Source organism: Arachis hypogaea, chromosome 15, assembly GCF_003086295.3.
Source record: "Arachis hypogaea cultivar Tifrunner chromosome 15, arahy.Tifrunner.gnm2.J5K5, whole genome shotgun sequence".
Taxonomy (NCBI): Eukaryota; Viridiplantae; Streptophyta; class Magnoliopsida; order Fabales; family Fabaceae; genus Arachis; species Arachis hypogaea.
The window spans coordinates 156,304,742-156,327,436 of record NC_092050.1 but is presented as its reverse complement, the minus strand read 5'-3'; the positions used below and the strand labels follow the sequence as shown (position 1 = coordinate 156,327,436).

General features: G+C 33.4%; 2 protein-coding genes across 2 annotated transcripts; both read right to left on the bottom strand.

Annotated features, from left to right (window-relative positions):
* Nucleotides 1-13,956: 13,956 nt before the first annotated feature.
* Nucleotides 13,957-16,578, bottom strand: LOC112751653 (chlorophyll a-b binding protein CP26, chloroplastic). Its single transcript, XM_025800867.3, has 6 exons — nt 15,943-16,578; nt 15,423-15,507; nt 15,274-15,324; nt 15,042-15,162; nt 14,589-14,723; nt 13,957-14,375 (listed from the first exon to the last, which is right to left on the bottom strand). The coding sequence occupies exons 1-6, from the start codon at nt 16,253-16,255 to the stop codon at nt 14,115-14,117; spliced, it is 966 nt and encodes a 321-aa protein (XP_025656652.2). The 5' UTR covers nt 16,256-16,578; the 3' UTR covers nt 13,957-14,114.
* Nucleotides 16,579-16,824: 246 nt separating this feature from the next.
* On the bottom strand, nt 16,825-18,959 carry LOC112751654 (uncharacterized). Its single transcript, XM_025800868.2, has 3 exons — nt 18,635-18,959; nt 17,198-17,372; nt 16,825-17,088 (listed from the first exon to the last, which is right to left on the bottom strand). The coding sequence occupies exons 1-3, from the start codon at nt 18,771-18,773 to the stop codon at nt 16,995-16,997; spliced, it is 408 nt and encodes a 135-aa protein (XP_025656653.1). The 5' UTR covers nt 18,774-18,959; the 3' UTR covers nt 16,825-16,994.
* Between the last annotated feature and the right edge of the window lie 3,736 nt (nt 18,960-22,695).

The window sequence follows — 22,695 nt, the reverse complement described above, 5'->3', positions numbered from 1 at the left end:
TCATCGGACAAGGGTTAATTAATAATTATTAATAAGAACTTTATATATTTCTAATATTGTGAAGGAATCACAATAATCCAGTTGGTAAGACAAAAGAGAAAAGAAAAGGACCATAATGTTTCTAACATTTGGTTAAGACTTAGAAGAATATTGGAAGATTTCACTAATAAAAAATAACTAATAAGAAGGCAGATAATAAAGTAGTTCCATGTCATTAACAATAAATTAGTAATAGATTGCATGGGTAATACCAAATGGTCCTGCCATTTTCTACTTTGTCTTTGTTCAGGAGGAGAATAGATTCCCCCAACCAAGATAATTTAGATAATTAGATTGGTTTATTTTTTTGGAGATTGGAGCACAATGTGAATGTGAATGTCTAGTTAGTTGAACACCATTGTCATGTATAATGGTTCCATGACTTAGGTTAACTCAAAGAATATCTTATGTGTATATATTTGTTTTGTTTTATATACTAAACCGACACATATTATTTAAATTACATAAAATGTGAATTCATTTACTTTTTAAGGGAGTTATTTTACCTTCTATTCATGAATCCAAATATTAATTCATTTCAGATAAAATATGATCTAATATTTAAAAAAAATTGTTATTAGAAATAATAAATAAAGTAATAGGAGGTTATATGATTTTTAATTTTTTGCAAGAAATTCATTTAAATTTTTCTAAAAAAAATATAATTAACCTAATTAGCATATTACTCTTTTAAATCTTATTTATTCGTATAAAATATAACAAAATAGAGACTTAATATTTGTTTAATTAATAAAAATACAGTACTGTTTATTTAATAAAAAATATTTAACAATAAGGCATCAATTTGATGTACAAATAAAAAAAAATACTACTTCCTTATTACACTTGTACATAATATGATATAATGCAATATTTGGCCATAGATAATTAATTGCACTTTTTGTTTTTGATATTAGAATGGTAAGTATTTTTTTTGAAACGTGAATTGTTAGGGTGTTATTCTTAAATATAAAATCGTTTAATTAAAGAAGTAAAAATTAAATCATTTAATTTATTGAAAGTATAGAAATCAGATCATCTGATATGTAAGAGGTATAGAAATTAGTCCGTCCAATTTGTGCTAAAAAAAAAATAAAAAAATTGAGATACAGAAATGAGACCTCCAATTATATATCTTTCATAATTTTAAAAAATATAAAAAATTATAATATTAAAATATATTACTATTTTTTACTTTCTTACCAACAAAAAAGCGCCAATTAATTGAGTCCAACTGTCCAAGAATGTTAAACACTTAATACAATAGTAATCTACCAGTCTACCCTACCCCAAAAGAAGGTTTTGAGTTTTGAGTTTTGACATATAATATTGCAAAGTGATGCTTTTAAGGCATTGGACCTTGTTATAGCTTTGGGGTCCTATATACATGCCCTATCCACACCACACCATTAATTAGTAATAATAGGAGACACAGCAGAGGGGGTGGTGTTTGTTTAATTTGCCAAAGGCAAGAATGAAAATAAAGAGAAAAAGGCATACATTTTGAAGAAACTTTTTTTTTTTTCTATATATTGAATTATAAGTAGTGAATTATTTGAAGCTGACTTAAACTATGTGTTATACGTTGTTGTGGGCTTTTATAAAATGTTAATAATATTTTGTCTTTTTATAATTTTTTTTTACAACGTCTTACTATTATAACAGTATAAAATACCAAAATAATTAAATATTTTTGTATTTTACATTGAAATTATCTATAGATAAAAATTTTAGCAAATTTAAGAAGTCTAATTTGAGAAAATATGCATGTATGCTTATATTTTGTCTAAAAATTCTTTAGGATAGATATAAAATACTCACAATATTGTTTCTATTTATTTACAAAATTCGGTTTAAAAGATTTTGTTTAAGAAAAAATAACTATAGAATCATTTGGCTGGCCGACCAAATAAACATTGACAAATAATATAAAAATTCATACAAAAAACAATATAGTATTTAAATTGAATAATCTCTTAAATCAACTTATTATAATAAATGATTTGATATATTATTTGAATACTTTAATATATAATAATTTCATACTGTAATGTGGCTGTGCTATTTCTTTTTCATGTGCTTGTGGATTTATTACATATATGCTCAGACATTTATGAGAAGCGATATATATTTTTTCACATGTGTGTATTGTTGTTCTATATGTAAATAAATGGCCTTTTCTAATTTATATTTCTTGCATACGTATTTCTTTAAATATATTTCTACAAATTAAGCTCATGATTTCCATTTTCAATTATTTGCATTTTAGGGTTTTAGAATATTTTATTATTCTCTAAGCTCCTCTTGGGCACTTCTTTAGATGCTCTGCAGAGACATGAGGCATCTCTTTATGCCAACAAAATGCTACGCTTCACTTTTATCACTCACTTTCCATGGCAAGAAAGTAGAGGTGTTAAGCCATTATTATGTCTTTTTAAGAGAAGGAAAAAGTTAGCTAGGGTTCTAACTCTTCTCTTTTCTCTTCATATAATTTAGAAAAGAGAAAAAGATAAATAGATCCATAATTTTATAATTTTAAGATGAAAAATATTATTTATATACTAAAATCAACTACTAAAATCAGTTATCAATATATTTATATATAAATACATGTGTGGTTTAATTTATTTTCATAATGTATTTATATTTCAATATGTATTTTATACTGGTGACTGACTTTGGTGACTAATTTTAGTGTATACGTAGTATAATTCTTTTAAGATACATAAATTTTTTACTAATTAAAAATATAAAAACATTATTCATTTTTAAAAATGAGATATTTAAATTTTTCCGTCCAAAATATATATAGAAGATAAATAGATTCTTTAAAAAATTTAATATCTGAAGACGTTTTTATATTTTTAATTAGTGAAAAATTTATTTGTCTTCAAAATAAAAAGTCAAGAATATTTTTATTATTTTCTCTTTAAAAAAACAGCTATTATTTTAGTAGGAGCGAAAAGACCATTCTAAATTTTTCATTAATAACATATATATGGTTTGGTAGTGAAAGAAAAAATGAATTAATATTATATTATTATTATTATAAAAATTTTATATATATAATAAAAATTAATTATTAAATCAATCAATATATATGTGTTATAAATATATATTATTTAATTTATTTTTAATATATATATTTAATACTAATAGTTAATTTTTAGTATATATATAATATAATTATTTTTTTATTTATTTCGAACGAATTTAGGTGGGTACATGATGATGGAGATTAGTCATAATAAACATAGATCTGAATTGGAGGTGATGATGTGGCATAAAATTATTAGGCATCATTTTCTGATTTCTGTTGGGTAGGATTGGAGCAACTTACCTACATAGAAGGAAAGGAATATGAACAAGTCAATGAATTACTATTTGATTGTACCATACTCCAATATTGTAATAATAATAGTAATAGTACCATATGGTGATGACAACATGCAATTTTCATTTGTATATCTTTGCATGTGATTTACCATTATATTCAAAGGAAAATCTTAGACTTATATGATTCAAATTCAAATTTCTCGTGGGTACGTTCTACTCTTTTCATGAAGCATGACAAATTGTATTACCTAGAATTTGTCTTCATTATTGGAGACAGCTTCTTGGAAGTTTTCCTTTCTGTATGAAGGGTTTTTAATTTGCATGGTTCAAAAGAAGAATTAAGTGGTGGTTCTTTTAGACAAACGATTATATGAAATAATTTAAACATATAGTTTCTTAACCATTAAAATAATTTTATTTTTTCTAACTTCTCTTATTTACTTTTTTTTTTACTATGAAAAAATTTTGATTGGATATATATAAAATACAAATCAAATTCTTCTAAAGTAAGAAGATCATTTGTTTTTTTTACCGAAGATATGGATCGGAGATTCGAACCCGCAACCTCTTAATTGAGTATGGGGAGACTATGCCATTTGAGCTATTGCTTCTTGGCAAGTAAGAAGATCATATTAGTAAAAGAATAAAATAATAATTTAATTATTTTTTAATTAAGATAATAAATTCATAAATAATAGTAGTTATAAATTTAAAGGTGATTAAAATATATTATTTTACCACTTTATAAATTTCTTTAAGAGTTTTTTTTTTTAATAAAATACAGTTTTGTCAGTGCGATCACAAAGCACATCAATATTATTTTTTATAGAATAATAATATTTGTTTATTATATTATTAATAGATGTATTCAGTTTGTATGATATTTAATTTCAAATCGATTTAGAGTAGTTATACCACTATTGAAATATAGTTATTATTAATTGGATGTAATTTCACTTTAAATAAGGGCCACACTACATTTAATAATAAAATTATGAATTAACCTACATTTAATTAAGCAAAGTGAATTGCTTGAACATATTCTCATTTGCTTGGGTCAACATCTCATTTTGATAAAGAATATGCAGAAAGTTTACACAGCCATTCATGCATGTAATACTCCCAAAGAAGAGTATGAAAAAGAAAGGATTAAAAATCACATATACAAAAGGGAAAAAAAGAAACAACCAAGATTCCGAGCATAAAGCTGTAAATGATAACGGTGGCCCAAAGTATCCAATTAATGTGGGGGAAGAAGAATAGTGCTAGATTTATCACATTCAATGTAAGGTTTAGCCGAATTGACATATGCTTTATATTAAATTCTTATTTTATTTGTTATTATTTTAAAAAAGAAAAACAAAATTTGTTATGTTTATTTTTTCTAATATTAATTACTAAATTAATTTTAAAATTTAAAATAAGTTAAAATAATCAAATTTTTAAATAATTTTGTTAAAAAAAATTAAGTATAACTAACTTAAAAAAAATAACAAATAAAAATTAAATAAAAATTTAATATTTTATAAAAAAACATTGTCATTTATTTTGTTAGGACTTAAGACTTAGGAGTCACCAATTTGGTATTTATTCTAAATTTAACATTAAAAATGGGACAATTTACTGTTTTAAATAAACTGACCATCAATATTACCAGAATACACATTTTGCAAAGTGGATATCGAAATGTATTTTTTTCATAAACGATGTAAATCGCGACAGGGATATCGCGGTTTACAAAATGCACGTAATTCGCTACAGGGGTGTCGCGGTTTATGTGTGTTCTGCAGACGTGCATAAACCGTTACAGGGGTGTCACGGTTTATACTTTGTCAACTTTGCCTATAAATACCGAGTAAGATAGTGAGTAGGTCATTTGAGGAGAGTCATTTTCACACTTTCATAAATGGATAGTGAGGAGAGCTTGTTGGTTCTAGTTCACTGCTCTGGTAAAATATAAAAAAAAAAAGTAATAGGCATGGTGTTAAGTTCACGAATAAAGAACCGCTGAGCATTTTTATCCGTTCGAATGATACTTTGTCGGATCTGAAGAGGAACATATTGCAGAAGGCAGGATTGTGTGGGGCCAAGTTGGTGAAGAAGGTATTCTACAAGATTTCGATGGCGGTTGTGTCAAGTGGTGTGCAATATGAAACCTTTGTCATAGGGTCAGATGAAGACATGGGGTCTTGTTTCATTATCTGCGGAGTTTTCCGGAGGTGAGAATACACGAGTTGTTTGCCAAGTTGGAAGACCGTGTGGAAAGTTTCGAGGCTTCAGCACCAAATCCTCAGTTGAGGACGGTGGGGGTGCTTCTACTTCGATGGCGGTTGTGTCAAGTGGTGTGCAATATGAAACCTTTATCATAGGGTCAGATGAAGACATGGGGTCTTGTTTCATTATCTGCGGAGTTTTCCGGAGGTGAGAATACACGAGTTGTTTGCCAAGTTGGAAGACCGTGTGGAAAGTTTCGAGGCTTCAGCGCCAAATCCTCAGTTGAGGACGGTGGGGGTGCTTCTACTTCGATGCCTGTTGTTGCACCTGGTTGTCTTTTACCTGCACCTCCACCTGTTCTAGCACCGGCAGATAGGTCACCTGGTTTGATTACTGGTCTTGTTGGTGGTGGTGAACCGGATCATGTTGAGGACGCGATGCGGGACTATGATTCGGACGATGAGCCCGATCACATATCAGGGGATAGTGAGAAGGAGACTCCAGTGCCCCCACCTGCACCTCAGGGGCCATCCAGTTCTGGGTCCCACCAACAATCGCCACATTTCTCGACGTTGAACCTGGAAGCAATGAGTCAACAACCAGATGATGCACATACCTTCGGATACCAAGGATTACACGAGGGCAATGCTTCTGGGGAATTTCAGATTGGTCAATCTTTCCAGACTAAGGAGGAAGACGTGATGAGTGTTAAGGATTATAGCATTCGTCATGGAGTTCAGTATCGGGTTATTGAATCTGATCATCTGAAGTATGTTGGGAGATGCAAGGAGTATGGAAATGGTTGCACCTGGATGATCCGCGTGGCACTTCGGCAGCGCAAGGGTAACTGGGAGGTTAGAAGGTACAATGGAGCCCACACTTGTCTGGCCACATCGATTTTGAGCGACCACCGACAGCTTGATTACCATGTAATTTGTGCGAGGATCTATCCGTTGGTTAGGGCGGATGCAGCGGTTACCATAAAGGTGTTGCAAGAAGCTACTGAGTTAACCTACGGATTCAGGCCTAGTTACAGGAAGGTGTGGAAGGCAAAGCAAAAGGCAGTCGCCCAGATTTACGGGGATTGGAAAGAGTCATATGCGGAGTTGCCCTGGTTGATCCTTGGGATGCAAGCAACGATGGACGGAACCGTGGCTTTGTTGAAGACTTCTCCAGTCCGTGTAGGTGGTGAGGTTGATGAGTCTACAGAGTACTTTCATCGACTTTTCTGGACGTTCCTTCCATGCGTTGAGGCTTTTAAACATTACAAGCCACTAATCAACATTGACAGAACGCATCTGTATGGGAAGTATGGCATGACTTTGCTTCTGGCTATTACACAAGATGGGAACTCGAATATATTGCCTGTTGCATTTGCACTTGTTGAGGGGGAGAATGCTGAGTCGTGGGCTTTTTTCTTATCCCACTTGCGTCAATATGTGACCCCACAGGAAGGCATTATGGTGATTTCTGACAGACACAATAGCATTAAGGCTGCACTAGAGGCACCAGACAGTGGTTGGAAACCGCCTCATGCATATCGAGCGTATTGCATTCGACACGTTGCAGCTAATTTTGCTCTCAGTTTCGAGGGTCAAGATGCAAGGCAGATGCTCGTGAATGCGGTGTATGTCAAGACTGAGGCCGAGTTTGACTACTGGTTTGATATTATGAGGATTGAGAATCCGGCCATGTGTGATTGGGCCAACCGACTGGAGTACGATAAGTGGACCCAACACCAAGATGGAGGCAGACGGTTCGGCCACATGACGACGAATATATCCGAGTGTGTTAACTCTGTACTGAAAGGGACACGCAATCTGCCGGTTAGCAGAGCTTTTTATCGTTCGAGGACAGACAGCAGAGGCACAATTGGGATCAGGCCAACGGTTTTGCCATGCGCTGGTCAAGGCGATAGAGCGCAACCTGAAAGATGCGAGGTGCTTCATGGATACTCTGTTCGACAGATATCAGTCTGAGTATACCGTGGCTGAGATGACTCCTACCAGTAACTTCTCGCTTGGGACGTATCGGGTTTCCCTAAAAGATCGCACTTGTGATTGCGGGTACTTTCAAGCTCTCCATGCGATTGCATGCTGTGCTCAGTTCCGGTTAGACTGGGCCACCTACGTCCACGAGGTTTATACCACGAGTAAGATGTTCAGCGTATACCGGATGGGGTTTTTGCCCCCTATTCCAGAGGGTCTGTGGCCACCGTACGCCAGTCCTACTATCGTCCTTGATCCTAACATGAGATGGGACAGAGAAGGGCGATCGAGATCAACAAGAATCCGTAACGCCATGGATGAGGCCGATACTGGTCGGCCGAAGCGATGTGGGCTTAAAATGTGACTATTTCATTCACCTTCATTTCTTTTTGGGATATTCACATACCAAAAATATTATGTGTATATTAAATTTAGTTATTAAAATTAGTTACTATATATTTATACATAAATACATAGATATTTTATATTTTAATGTGTATTTTACATTAATAATTAATTTTGATATAAATCTAACATGATAATTACTGAATAAATAATTTAAAAAATATTTATCGAAATAAATACTCCTCTCTCATCTTGTTTATAGTGTAAACGAGATAATTTTGTACGTATCTCTTTTATAGTGTAAACGAGATATGTGTAATTTTTCAATTTTTATATATCTTGTTTACACTGTAAACGAGATATATGTATTTATAAATAATTAAATATAATTTTTGAAAATAATAAAAAATATTAATGATTTAAATTGAACCAAACTCTTAAAAATGAAATGTTTCAAATAATGAAAAAGATAAACAGTCCATTTTAAATAATAGAGAAGATGGACTGTCCATTCGTTTACTTTGAAAGTACATAAGTGTAAACTCCGAAAATTAACAAATAATTAACCAATAGATTAATTTTAATAAAAAAATTAAAAATGTTAATTTTAGAGAAAATTAGGAAAGAGCTAATTAAAAGAAGAATTTTGCCACTAATTTCAAAAAAATTGATCTAAAATTAAACCAAACAGGCCGAATCAATCGAACCGGGTCCAATATAGGCCCAAAGCCCAACCCACCAGCCCAATTACCCCCCCTTAGAAGAGCCAACTCTCTTCTTTCCTTCAGCTAGAACGCTGAAAACATGCTCAAGGTGAGGGGGAAAGAACATAACCCTAACACCACAATCAATCTACCGTAACTTTCTGTTCCGAGTTCCGATCGCTGTACCGTTTACGGTCACGCGACCACTGCGTCGAGCTCTACGATTTTACTGGAATAATTTTATAGGTGAGCTACTTTATCACCCCAGTTGCTCTATCCCTTTCTATTTTTGAAATTCATTGAGGTGGTGTTGAGATTTTGTTGGGTTTTGGTACTTTAGGTTCAATCTAGCTTGCGAAACTCATTGGGTTTGGTCTGTTTGGTCTGTGAGTGCAGTAAGGATTCTCAACCCTAGTTAATTTCTTGAATTTATATTTTGGGTATTGAATTTGGGTGTATATGTGTTGTATATACGTATTAGGCTTGTGTACATGTAATTGGAGCTTGAATTGTAAGCTTTGGAGCTTAATAGAGGTTGAGTGCTTTCGTTGGGTGACTTTGGGCCTTTTTGGGTGCCTTGGCGGTGTCTCAAAAATACGTGAAAATCGGCCAATATATGGTTTAAGTTTCTCGTATTTAATATATAATGTTCTATGAAAACTTAGGTTAGAAAACCTTAGGTTAGGTTGGAATGATTAAGCATGTTGAATGTTTAGTGCTTGTGATAATGATTGTTGATATGAGTTGAATATATGTTGGTAACTATAGTTATAATGGAAATATAATGCTATATGGTGTACTAATGAGTGGTTGACAAGTTGGTGATATTGAACATGTATATAAGCATGTTAATAACATTGTTGGTTAAGGTGAGACATTTAAGTGCGAATGTGCGTAACATTAAAGTATGATTGATGTGTGGAGATTTTAGTGTTAGTTTGGTATGGTATGGTATGTTGTTGTGTTGATGGATATAGATATGGTAAGTTGAATTGAGTTTGGGATTTAATAAAAATTGAGGTTTTGAGGTTTTGTGAAAAATTAGCTTTTTGGCCAAACTTTGGCGAGTCATAACTTAGCTTTCGGATCTCCAAATGGTTTCAAACTTATTTTATACAAAAATTGGGTCCGTGAAGTTTATGCCGTTTGAAGAACGAAAGAAAAATCATTTAAAACGAAAAAGTTATGCGTATCAGAAGTTTGAGGTTTTAAATTAAAATTCTGCAGATTTCAGACTTAGCCAAATTTTTTGCTAAAAAGCCTTGCATGCGTACGCATATACCCTTATACGCATTAATTACATTCTGTTTGACACCTATGCGTACGCATACATGTGCATGGGACGCATAGCACCTAAAAAAATGGTGTTTCGCATACGCATATAGGAACCATACGCATGCATTCAATTTTGTCCAGCGTACATGCGTACGCGGACAGGTGCATGCGTACGCATCTTGGCCAAAAAGAGGTAATTGCATACGTATACATATGCATGCGTACGCATACCCCTGTTTTCAGCAAATCACTATTTTGTGTTTTCAAAACCAATTGGACCTCCTAATATTCTATTTTCATATTGTTAAGTTCTAAACTTGGTTAGTAAGCCTAGTAATAGGATGAAGTTAGAAAATTAAGAAAATTTGGAGATGAAGTAAAGGTTGAAAATGATGAGATTTGGGATGACTGTGTGTGGCCAGAATGGTCGAGATGTGTGTGTGGCAGAAAATGGTCGAGATAGCAAGGTTTGGGTGCGATCCCGCCTGCGTGTTAACTTGAAAATGTGTTCGGATGGCAAGTTGAGGACGGAAGTTCCCTCTTTTGTCGTGATGTGGATGTGGAGAAGGTGGAAAGGCACTCTCCTTCGTATTGTTTCCCCCGCATTCTTCTCTGGTTGCAAAGTGGAAAGACATACTCCTTCGATTTGGAAATGCACTCTCCTTCGTGAAACCTCCAGGAGAAGGTGGAAAGGTACTATCCTTCGTTTATGATCCTCCTGGAGATGCACAACCTAGAGACCAATATCTGGGTTAGCTACTAGATGTGTCGGGTTCTAGCAAAGTAACCGACACGTAAGCTCACGGCCAGTAGGATAGACATTCATCATATGTATATGCGTGCTTTGTTTTCTATGCATTAATTGGGAATGCCTAATTGATTATATTCTGCTAACTGTTGTAATTGTTACTTGAACTACTTGTTTTCTACCTGTGCTTGCCTTGTCTGTTTGTTTGTCTATGCGAATTATTGGAGATGGAAGAACAGAAAAAAGGTGAAACAATTTAGTGTTTAAATTAAGTTTAAGTTAGGTTGAATAACGCTTAGAAGATCACCCCTTTCTATGGTTGCTGTTAGTATTTTTAAGCTTTATAGCTTGAGTGTCGGCGTTCTAGGATTGCCTCTGGCATTTCCAAGACCTTATATCTTATATGCGTGTCACCTTTATCATACTGAGAACCTCCTGTTCTCATTCCATATTGTGTTGTTGTTTTTCAGATGCAGATCGAGAGGCACATCGCTAGGCGTCTAGAGCTTTTGCAGCGAAGTTGTTTCTTTTGAGGTTTCTTTTGATCTTTGATATATGTATATATAGATTCTCCTTTTATATACTTGTTTATTTTGTCCCTTCTAGGGGATTATGGAGAACTAGGATTTTGTGTATGTATTCCAGATTTTGGGTTGTGTATATATGTATGTAAATATTCTCCGGCCAGCCTTAGCTTCGCAGGCTAAGTTAGGAGTTTGTTATTCTGTACTTTTGTCCCTTTATTCCCACTTTCAATTTTTTTATATCTATAATCTTTAGATTTTTTCCCACGCAAGTAATCTCGTTTCCTGAGCGTTGCGCTTTTATTTTTGCGATTTTTGTTTCACCTGATTTTTCAAGGCTCCTAATTTATTATATTCTTTCTGCTATTATATGTATATATTTTATTTTATAGGTCGTAATACCACACCACCTCTATTTTACGGTTTAAACGTAAAGCTCGGTGTGGTAGGGTGTTACAATAAGTGCACCGTTAAACTGCCCACTATTAATATAGTTACCTTTCTTTCAATCAAACAGGGATTGACTCTTATTCGTTAATGAAAATCATCCAACCAATCATTCCATCTCCATTGAGTTCTTTATGAGATAAGGTTATTTAAATTATATTTCAAATTTTTATCAAACAAAATTTGTATGTACTCCCATACAACAAATAAAATTTTAAATTTTTATATAAATCCTAATAAAAAATCGTCAATGGATGAAAGTAAGTGAATGAAAGAAACAATAGTATTAATAATGGGTAGTTAGAAAAAAATAACCGTATTAATACTGAGCCACATCAGTTATCACGGTTTGTTAATAGATTCTAATGACTAAATTGTCTAATGTCTTATATGACATTTTTGGATAGAATCCCGCTAGGGAGACAATGGACAATTTGTATAATGGGCTATTGAGTTACAAAATGAACATCTCCCATACTATCTAAAATAACTATCCGATTATACACATTGTATAAATATTCAATTGACTCCTCATACTTTTCGTTTTGGATAATTGAGTTATTTTAATTTTCTCTACCTTTAAACAATGTAACAATGCGCTTAAGATAAACCATGCAAGTCCGACTATGCTTGTTTTTTTTTTTTTTTTTTGGTCAAGTAGATTGGACAACTCCCAATTTTAGGTATTACACCCATGTATTATACACTCACACAACACACTCACACACACTACATAGGTACACTACTAATATGGGTTCTATATTCCTCACTGAGGATTCGAACCCAGGTGCAGCTCCCAACGAGGCAGGTGATGCTGCCATTGAACCAAGGCCTCGGCTGCGACTATGCTTGTTTAGGCTCAACTATTCTGTTTTTTTTGTGTCAGAGGTCAAGATTTTGTCTTTGATACGACATAATTTTTTTTTTGTTTATATCAAAGTATTTATCAGGCTAAAAATCCAATAACTAATCCTTCTAATATTGTAGAGGTACAAAGTGGATAACTCTTCGAAACAAGCAAGTTCCATTTCCATCTTCCAATCCAATGAGTATTGAATCCGAAAAAGATAGTTAAACCCTCATCTATATTTGCCGAGTTGCGTTCCTATTATTCGTCACCATCAGGCCTTCTTCATGACCCACAATACTTGATTATTTTCAGGCCAAGGCTGAAGTTTCTCTATTGATTTTTGATGGAAGGTTGAAGCTTCTTAAAGGTACTGAGTAATATGGACCCAAAAATATGAATAAACCCAATTATACAAACCCAAGTAGATGTGGAAACACTTAACTTTATATAAAAAAAAATGAAAACAGTTAAAGAAATATTTATATTTTTCTTGGTATATATTTAATGTATCTTCTAAATAATATTCACATCAATTTATTCTTAACTTTTATATAATTCTTAAATGTCACAAATGAAAACAAGTGAGAAGTGAGTATAAATAATAAATTCGTTTAAAATATTTATTAAATATTTTTTAAAAAGTGCAAGTATTGCAATATAATATTTTAGTAAATAAATACTCAAAATGATCTATAAAATTTACAGTGTCTGAAATTAACTTATGAAATTTTAATTAACTTAATACGAACTCCTAAATTTTGTTCTATTTCAAATTTTCATGGTTAAATAACTTTCATTTATTCCTAATTGTTATAATACCTAAATTATTTTTGTTATTATTATTATTATTGTTATTATTATTATTGTTTCATTTTCTTAAAAATATCTATCTTGTCATCTTGTGATATTATACATTTTTTATACCCAAGAATTATAATATCTATTTGTTTTTCTCCGACACATGACAAATATAATCTTACAATAACACAAGTCTAAAAAAGGAAAAAAGCCAGCTCATGAGAAAATTTATCATTAACACACTAATCATACCCCCTAATCTTATATTTGAATGTTTAAAAGTAAAACATTATTTATTATTTTACATTTTGGAGTTTTCTTTTCATTATTAGCCTAATTATTTTTACTAACATAATTAATTAATCCAAATTTTAAAATAGTTTCATATAACTCTGTTATACTTAGAATTTATATAGTTTCAACTTTCATGCATCAACTCACAATTTTAGTTAACTTGAGGGATATGTTTCAGGAACTTTGTATTACATTGCAGATTAAACCAACTCATACTAAGGATCGAACTCTAGAATTTTCGGACATAGAGTTTTTATACCATGTCAAGAAACCATTCATCCCAAAAGCTTAAACTGATAGGAAAAGGCAATATGAATGATTATATCTTTAATAAATTTCCAAATTAGAAAAACCATTTCCTATAATAAACTTTTGATGAGGCATGGAAGAGAAGTTGAAGAATTAAGAGGGCACACTACCAATAAGGCTCTATAAATCAAAAGTGAGTTTGCTTCCAAAGGAAGAAAAGCAAAATGCCTTCATAATGATGCCTTCATATTGTACATGTTTTCTTAATTAACATTTGATGATAAGAACATGGAATTGGTTGATTCAAAGAGTTGGAACTCTCTCAGCAGAACCAGCAATGACAGTGAGCAAGTTGTTGCCAAAGGGGTCACTGAGATGCTTTGCAAGGTTCTCGACGGGGCCTTCTCCGGTGACATAAGCTTGGAAGTAGAAACCAAGCATGGCAAACATGGCAAGCCTTCCATTCTTGATCTCCTTCACCTTCAACAATGCAGCTTGGTCCGGATCCTTTGCGAGTCCCAACGGGTCGAATGGACCACCTGGATGAAGCTTGTCTTCCAAATCCTACCATCAATACATACCTCACAAATTAGTATCTAAACCAGTCATTGTTTAGTTGCAAATTCTATATTTCTGTTTACCAAATAAGAACTTGGTATTGAGACATAAATAAGAGGATTCATTACTCTGCTACTTACAAATGTAAGAAAGGTTTTTGACATAATTGTATTAATAAAGGTTGAAAATCAATTATTCAAATTGAGAACTTTCACATACCAGGCCATTGATAATTCTGTAGTACTCTGCACCACCCAAAAGTACAATCTCAGCGACGACAGCAACAATGAGGTTGATGGGGATCGGCTTCCCAAAGTAGTTCAGCGTTCCACCATCGAGAAGAAGAGCTCCGGTCTGCATTAATTACATATAAAAAATTGAATTGGCTTTATGTTTATATCAAAGTTTATAGTGATCTCAACTCTCAAGTCACTAGAAGAGCCTGTTTACAACAAATAACTTTGCACTTTGTTAAAAAAACAGTGTAGCTATAATTCGACTATTCTAGTAGACTGAATTCACTTTTCTCATAGCAGATCAAAAGGTAAATCATTGCTTAGTACATGTAATTAGTTCTGTAGAATTTCATTTGTTGAATTGAGAGTCATGAAGCTGATATATGATATATCAATGAACTTAAACAAAGTGAAAGGTCTTATAAAGCTTACAAACCTTGAACCAAACAGCCTCAGGACCGCAGTTAGCTCCGAATTTGTTGAAGGCCTCAGGAATGATGAATCCAGCAGCACCAAGCATTGCCCATCTTGCGTGAATCAACTCGTATGCCTGATATCTGCATCGAACCACGAATCGACCCTCAACATTACCAATCAATTAAAATTACCTTAAAGCATAGCTCACACATAAATATATATCAAGTTTGAAACAAAGTGTTAGGACATACTTGGCAAAGTCCTCTGGCTTCTTGCTGAGACCAAAAGGATCATAACCATAGCTGCATCAACAAATATCAAAGAAAAATTAAGCAAAACAAGTCAAAGTTTCACAATGTTTGTGATTCAAAGGGGACTAGCTAGAGAAGAATCCACATACTCTCCGGGCACTTCTCCAGTCAAGTATGGTGGGATCTCGGATCGGTCCAAGAGACCCTCTGGCAAGAAGATCCTTCTGTCAGGACCTGTCACCAAATGGAAGCAATGATCAGAAACTAGTTTCCTACCTTGAATTGTACAACTAGAGTATATAAAAAAAAAAAACTTTGTTAGTTCATTACAAGAACTTAATTAGGACTAATTAGGAGATTATAGGCTATAGCGAAGTTACCCTCCTCTTACTGCTAAGTCAAACTTTGTTAGTTCCTTCTCTTCCTTTCGCTGTTACCATATTTCAACAAATTACATTGTCAAAAGAACACAACCATGTTTATACTCTATGGACTTCTTAGCTACCTTGGTTCTCTCAGTTTATTAGCATATTCTATACCGAATTTCCGGTAAAAGAATACTTGTAATTTAATAAAAAGTAGTTCATGTAGAAGTTTTTCTAGTAACTAGATTAGATATGGTAAAGAGCAAAAGAAAGAAAGGATATGAAGATAGGAGCAACCACTTACCATACCACTTGGCGAGTTCATCATTGGCAGGAGTGACAGCAGCAGCAGCTTTCTTTGAAGGAGGAGGTGGTGCTGCCTTCTTCTTACCAAAGAGAGCCACAGTCTTGAAGGTGGCAGGGCTAGAAGCTGATGGTGCTGACCTTGCTGCACCACTCAACTTGATGGGGTTTCCAAGCATCTCAGACACCCCAATTGAAGCCATGTTTGTGGAAGCTTCTAACAGACTCAGGTGAAGGAAGGAAGGTTGTGTTTGTGTACAAGTTTTGAAGAATGGAAGTAGTAAGGGTGTGGAATGAGGAGATACTATATGCATGGTTCTGGTGGATGTGGACTTGCCAAGTCAGATTCATGATCATGTGATTTGATTGGTCCATATTGGAAAATGGTAATCCAATGCAGGGTTTTGATTGGGTGATATGTGATTTGTGCTGGATGATGGTGCTGATGTGGGTGGATTCTAAGCTTGTGGATTGCTTCACTTTGGATAACATGTTTTATCCAACCCCATACTTGCTTTTCTACCATACATGCCCTTCACCTTCTATGCAACATGGATTCATTTCAGGAATCTGATTTTGTATTTTTCTACAGACTCATCAGAAGAAATAGCTACCACATAATTTTAGTTTTTATTTTTGCAGTTTTAAGTTGTTTTGGGCCACAATTTCATGTACAGAATTTCACATTATTGTGAAGTAAATTATTTCATCAATTCAAATTGGTGGACCCCTTAAAATGAAATCCACATAATTACATGTTGAATACCCCAAAAAAAGGGGTCAAACAAGCATTTCTCTTTTTATTTGCAAACATTGAGGTTACTTTATAAAGCTCACTGGTTACTTAAGAAAATTCAAGAATTCAGACAATGGTGGAACTCAATTTTTAACCAAGTTTAAATAATAATCTAAATGGATATTAATACGAAATTTCAGCATGTCGTGTACGGCAACAAGTCTATAACATGCTGATTGAGTTTGCCATGATTTTAGTGAATAAGACAGATCTTGGTTTATACAAATATACATAAAAGAATTCATAAGACTCTTCCATCATCTTCTCCACTTGTCAATTTCTTTGGTTGTTGCCCTGATAAGCTTCTTAGTATTAATCACAAGGTCATCCACAAGGGCAGTAATCTCATCCCTGTTAACAATAGCACACAAAAAATGTCACATATTACGTTCATACAAAGATGAATTTTGAACAAATAAAAAGATAAAGGTAACTAAGCATAATTAAGCAATGTACTTACTCAGAAATAATATTTCCAGAACCACGGAACGGATTTCCAACATTAGAATACCTCTTCTTCTCATCTTGGGCAATGCCCTTCCCTACACCATAGCCGAATCCTATACCAACCCCACATCCAGCACCGAATCCAAAACCTACTTGGAATCCTGGAATTCCAGGGCCGAAACCCACACCTGGAATCATTAGAGTACAATGCATAAGATTTTATGATCTCCGAACAGTGTAGAAAATGCGTTCTAATTTAGAAACATTGACTACATCTCTCTGCTACTATAAATTAAAGGATGATATCATTACCGGCAGTGTTACTAGAAAGGTCATGTGCCAAAAGCCAAAAGGCATGAAAGAGAAATCAAATGGCACGGTAGAAACAAGAATCTATAAAGTATGAAAACACATCTCATTCCAAAGCTATTTTAGATTTAAGATATATTTCAAACCAGTGCACATATATGAAAAAACCTTGAGTTGGAAAAGTTAACAAAATATTAGAAGGAAAAATCTAAAGCAGAGTAAGAATCTCAAATTCTCATCTGACTAAATATAAGTCATGAAATTCATTGCCATGTTTGTAAAAAGATATGATTTAAATCCTAAATTTAATTATTACAACCCCTAATTCCCCAAAACAACTCCAAAATTTGTTTAAACCCTGCAAAACTCTCGGGAAATCTCGCAAAAAAAACTCTGGTTGGGGGATGAGTTGCACCGTCTTTAGCCCAAGAGGATCAAAATTGGATGAACAAAAAGCAAATGGGACTATAAAATAAAGTGACTTACTCACATAAAGAAATCTTCACGCGAAGATGATAGCTAAGAACCATTAAATAATTTGACATGATTCGCTAAACTGCTTAACATGTTTACATCTTAGCTATCATCTTCATTCAAATGAGTAGCCACCACAAAATAATCAAGTTGAGCAACTGAGATATAAGTGCAAGGTCCCATTTCAGGTGTTGATAGGATCCCTAAAAAACAAACAAAAACTATGACTTCCATATGTTATTTCTTCCTTTGTTTGTTCTCTCAGTTCATCAGTAATTTGACTAAACAACAACAAAATATCAACAAAGATGCAAGCTTGAACCACCAACAATTCCCTTCTTCTGTGGAGAGCACATTACATTAGAGTTATTAAGTTCAATTCATCAATCATCAACCTTCAAGGTTCTTCCACTATAAAATACTCCATATATTCATCATAACAAACTTGGTTATCACGGAATACAAATACAAGGATCCTAACTTAGAATATATAACATGAACATGCATAGTGAGAATCAAGGAATATGAAATTAAGAATATGAGAATAAATCGAAGGACAGAAAAATTAAAAAAGAGAACTTTGTGAGACCTAAATGTCAGAATTCGGTACCTTATAGATTAACAGAGAGAGAGAGAGAGAGAGAGAGAGAGAGAGAGAGAGAGGTACCTCCGAGAAGGCCAAGGCCGAAACCGAGGCCGCAGCCGGCGCCGAGGCCGAAGGCGGGACCAATCTTACCGAAATCGTTGGATTTGAGCTCTGGAAGCTTCCAGATTAAGCCCTTGTTATCTTCGTCTCCGTTGTTCATGATCGTGATTTTGCAGTTACAATTCTTGTGTGTGGAAAGTGAGAATGGAGAATGGAGAGTGCTAGTGTTTTACAAGTATCTCTCTCTCTCTCTACCAAATTCTAATTTGTCAGTCAACTCTCTCTAGTTCTCTGAAAATAAATAATAATAATAATAGGGAAATGCTAGGTAAACAATTACTAACTTAAACAACATGAACAATCATCAATCAAATAAGAATACACTACACCCTAATTAAATGCTACTAATTAAATTTAAGATTAATTTACTCTTTTAACTCTATTAATTCACATTGTTCATACATTATTTAAAAATGTTGTTAATTACCTATACTTTTTCATAATAATATCATCATAAATAATATAAATAATTTAGCAGCCATCATCTCTATTTAAATATGTTGGAGTATTTTTCAACAATGTTGTAAAAACCTAGCACTAAATCATTTTATATGTAAAATATAAAATATAAATTAAAAATAAAATTTAATTTAATATATTATCAATGTAAAATAATATTATATATATTTAATTATATAATATTATACCAATAAAAATATTATTAATAATATAACTAGTCATTTAAAATATTTTATATTTTCATCTATTAAAATTAAAAATAATACTACATATTTAAATATTTTTATTAATTAAATCTAATTAAATTAGTCTAATATCAACACAAATTAATTATAAATAATATTACTCTAAATTATTATTTAATTTAACTTTAATTTATAAAAAAATTTGAATGCATATCATCACTCTAAAACTAAATTCTATAGTTTCTTTGTCTGGTATCTAGTATGCATACTTTGACTTTTTCTTTTTATTTTGATATTAAACATTGACTATTTGCTAAGTATTTGTTCTTACTTCTTACATTAATTTTTTAATAATCTAAAAGAAGTTGATACCGACACTTATGTTGAATCGAGAGAGTATTTTAATGTTAGTTATAATTTTAGTATTATTTTGAGTATTTTAAAGGTTTATTTATTCTACAGATTTTATAATTTTATCAAATTTTTAATTAGATTCTTATATTTTTTTTAATTAGATCTTTAGACGTTATTTTTTTTTTAATTTAGTCTCTACAATGACAAAATCGTTTGAAATAACAGAATACTCTGTTAAAAAATCGAATATTCTTATAATTAGGTTAAAATATCAAACTGAACCTACCTCCAAACTTTCAAAATTCCAAAACTACCCTTAACATTTTGTAGAACCCTAACTAGCACTTGTTCTCTGAAGTCAGTGGCATTTTTTCTCTGTTCGTTGGTGTCATCATCCATTTGTGTCGTCGTCTTCCTTAGCGGCGTGAGTGTCCGTCGTCCTTGGCGGCGTGAGCGTCCGTCGTCCTTGGTCTGTGCGGCATTGCTCTACGCTGTTGGTGGCAACTCTATAACATAAACGGTCATTATCGAAGTCTTTGTTGCCTCCACAGCTTTGGAGTAAGCTCTTCAATTTCTCTTAAACTGAATTCATTGAGTTGAATAATTCAAGAAAGAAAGAAGAACGAAATCGAAAATGGGTAATAAGAAGCAAAAAAAAAAATGTAAGTTAATTTACTTGTGAGTTTATCATTGTACTTCCAAGATGTTTCTGTAAATTTTTTTCATCAATTATAAATTTGAAGGACTATAAGATATGTAAAAAAAAAAATTTATTAAAAGTTTGTTATAAAATAGCATAACATATCATGAGGTATAGTGTTAATTCAGGAATGTGCAGAGAAAATTTTGGATTGTTGTCTTATATGTCTTTTCTTTCAATTCAGTCCAATTACATGTACAGTGATTGTTTTCAACTCTTATATGGAAGTGATTGAAGAACTCCCAAAGAGATGAATAGACCTCACAAAGATGATCCTACTCCAACTTTCTTTGTTCAAAAAGCAGGCTACCATGCTTTGATTGAAACTTTTGGTGGAAAGGGCTATCTTGTTGGGACATCTAATGAACTCAAGTCTAATCTTTCTCCAAATTATCCTTTTTTTTTCCAAAGATAATAGGTTATATTTCATTAATTATTAAAAAATGAAATACAAAGATGTCCAAAAGCAGAACAGCATAATAAAAGGTGGGGATTTTCCAAAGACACTACACTGAAGGTATTCATCCAACGGTGCGTGGTCGAAAAACGAAGAAAAATCTTAAAGAAGAAATAATGATAAATCAAATTGAATGCAACTAAGAGCTTGTCTCATGGAGATGACGACCTAAACTGGGAGTTCTTTGGATTTCACGGAGCAACTTGATAGAGCTTGCTAGAATGGCAGACGGCATAGAAGTAGAACCTTCAAAAATCAACTGGTTGCGAGCTTTCCAGCAGTTCCAGCAAATGATGGCAAGCAATTGAGGATTACGGTCAGCATTCTTCAACGGGTTAAGTATCTCTGTTGATGCAGTCCACTATATCCAAAAGTCGTTAGAACTCTGAGGGGGAAGACAATCACGAAGATAACTTTGAGACCACACGTCTTTAATTCTAGAGCAATCGATCAAACAATGAGTGACTGTTTCCGTTGCTTCATGACAGCAAGGGCATATTGGTGATATAGATGGGATGCGGTGATGAATCTGAGCAAGCACCGGAAGTCGGCTATGGAGAACTTTCCAGATAAATAGCTTAATTTTGTGAGGCAAGTTCAACTTCCATAGATCAATCCACGGCTTTTTCTGCTGCATATAATTAGGGCAAAGCTCCAGAGGCGGATGGTAAAATAAATAGCCAATTCTGTAACCTGAAGCTGTATCATATTGCTTGGATTTGTTCAAATCCCATTGCAATTTGTCCCTACTCTGCTGAATTTTAACTGACAAAATCCTGTTTGCAACGTTTTGGGGAAATAATTCTTGAATGAGATTCTGATTCCAATTTCTATCTTCAGTAATTAGATCTTTAACTCTTGGAACCAACTCAGAAATAGCCTGTCTATGTGGCATGTCAGAAATCATTAAAGGATACGGAGGAGGCATCCAAGGATCCTCAAAGGTTCGGATATTCTCACCAGTACCCACAGCCCAATTAAGACCTTTTTCAACAATCTTTCGACCTTCCAGTATGCTCCTCCATCCCCAAGAAGGTAAGACTCCAATTTCTGCCGTTATAGCATTACCATTGCTAAAGTATTTACCTCTTAAGATTTTGGATAATAAGGAAGTAGGCTGTGTTACAAGTCACCAAAACTGTTTGCCTAAAAGCGTCAGATTTTGGATTCTGAGATCTTTAAATCCAAGGCCTCCTTCTTTTCGTGGGTGGGTCATAGTGTCCCAGCTAATCCAAGCCATCCTCCTTTCAGAACCTTTTTGTCCCCACCAGAACTGAGAAAGTAGAGAGTGAATTTCTGAAATTAAACTATCAGGCAACTTGAAGCAAGACAATGTATAAATAGGAATAGCTTCTCCCACTGCCTTAAGCAATACGTGTCTACTACCTGACGAAAGAAGATTGCGCTTCCACCCTTGGATTCTTTTCCGAACCTTTTCTTTGATCATACTAAAAGAAGCCTTTTTCGATTTAGAGACTGTAGAAGGCAAACCAAGGTATTTATCCTGAGCCCCAATATGATTAATATTCATAGAGTTAGCCAGTAGTGTACGAGTAGTGGACGGAGTGTTGTGGCTAAAGAATACAGCAGATTTATTAAGATTTACCCTCTGGCCACTGATGCTTTCATAAGAATTCAATAAATGCAGGATATTTGAACATGCTTCAGGATTAGCTTTACAGAATAAAATGGAATCATCAGCAAACAGGAGGTGGTTGACCTTGGGACATCGCCTATGTATCTGAAGACCCTGAATTAGTCTATTTTGTTCTGCCTTGTGTAGCAAGAAGGAGAGACCTTCTGCACAAAAAAGAAAAAGATAGGGGGATAGAGGATCTTCTTGTCGAATACCTCTATTTAGTTTGAA

Coding starts and splice junctions, on each gene's coding strand:
- LOC112751654 (XM_025800868.2), bottom strand. CDS start 18,773: ATGAACAACGGAGACGAAGATAACAAGGGCTTAATCTGGAAGCTTCCA. Junction 17,373..18,634: donor CGGCCTTGGCCTTCTCGGAG/GTACCTCTCTCT, acceptor TAATGATTCCAG/GTGTGGGTTTCGGCCCTGGA. Junction 17,089..17,197: donor TCTGGAAATATTATTTCTGA/GTAAGTACATTG, acceptor TATTGTTAACAG/GGATGAGATTACTGCCCTTG.
- LOC112751653 (XM_025800867.3), bottom strand. CDS start 16,255: ATGCATATAGTATCTCCTCATTCCACACCCTTACTACTTCCATTCTTC. Junction 15,508..15,942: donor TGAACTCGCCAAGTGGTATG/GTAAGTGGTTGC, acceptor ATTTGGTGACAG/GTCCTGACAGAAGGATCTTC. Junction 15,325..15,422: donor ACTGGAGAAGTGCCCGGAGA/GTATGTGGATTC, acceptor TTGTTGATGCAG/CTATGGTTATGATCCTTTTG.